The 630-nt window shown below is 64.4% G+C and overlaps 1 protein-coding gene across 1 annotated transcript in view; it reads left to right on the top strand.

Moving 5' to 3' along the window:
• The first annotated feature begins 270 nt into the window (after window positions 1–270).
• The window catches only part of USP2 (ubiquitin specific peptidase 2), a 12,979-nt gene continuing 12,619 nt past the window's right edge, over window positions 271–630 (top strand). Inside the window, 1 exon segment of the mRNA XM_009994616.1 lies at window positions 271–629. Within this exon segment, the coding sequence (XP_009992918.1) occupies window positions 271–629 (359 nt within the window).

The following is a 630-nucleotide window of genomic DNA, read 5'->3' as shown; positions in this document are numbered from 1 at the left end:
GGTGGCAGTGCCAGCTGGCTCCTGCTCTCCAGGAGGGCTGGCAGGTGGCAGGAACCGTGATCACACTTCACCCCACAGCTTCCCTTCCACCTTTCACCCCCTGCCTTCCCTTCTGCCTGCCCTTCCCCGCATCCTGGGGCAAGGAGCGACTGGGTGGGTGCTGCTGGTGGGTGCCCCGTGGTGCTGACTGTGGCTTGTGGAAGCTGACCCCTGGGCTCTATCCTTGCAGTCGATGCCTCCAGGAGAGCTTACTGAGCCCCAGCCTCCAGCATGTCCCAGCTCTCCTCCACCCTGAAGAGGTACGTTGACTCCTCCCGCTATGCCGAGACCACCTACAGCAAGGTGCCCAGCGGCTACAGCTCCTACACCTCCTATGGATCCACCTATGCAGACAGCAGCAAAATTGGCTTCAAATCCAGCTACCTGCCCTCTCCCCGCTACCACCACACCGGGCTGTCCCCCACCAGTGGCTATGACAGCAGCCGGGTGCCCCTGTACCCTGACTCCAGCATCCACCTGAGCCCCACGTACCTCCGGCCCCAGCCCCGGCCTCCCGGCGCTGGGCTGAGTGGGGGTGGGTGCTACACCTTTCCAGGGTCCCCCACGGGCTACCTGCCCACGACGTCACCT

Source organism: Chaetura pelagica, unplaced genomic scaffold (assembly GCF_000747805.2).
Source record: "Chaetura pelagica isolate M959 unplaced genomic scaffold, ChaPel_1.0 scaffold583, whole genome shotgun sequence".
NCBI lineage: Eukaryota > Metazoa > Chordata > Aves > Apodiformes > Apodidae > Chaetura > Chaetura pelagica.
The sequence above is the reverse complement of the archived record's forward strand: the minus strand, read 5'-3'. Positions and strand labels throughout refer to the sequence as shown.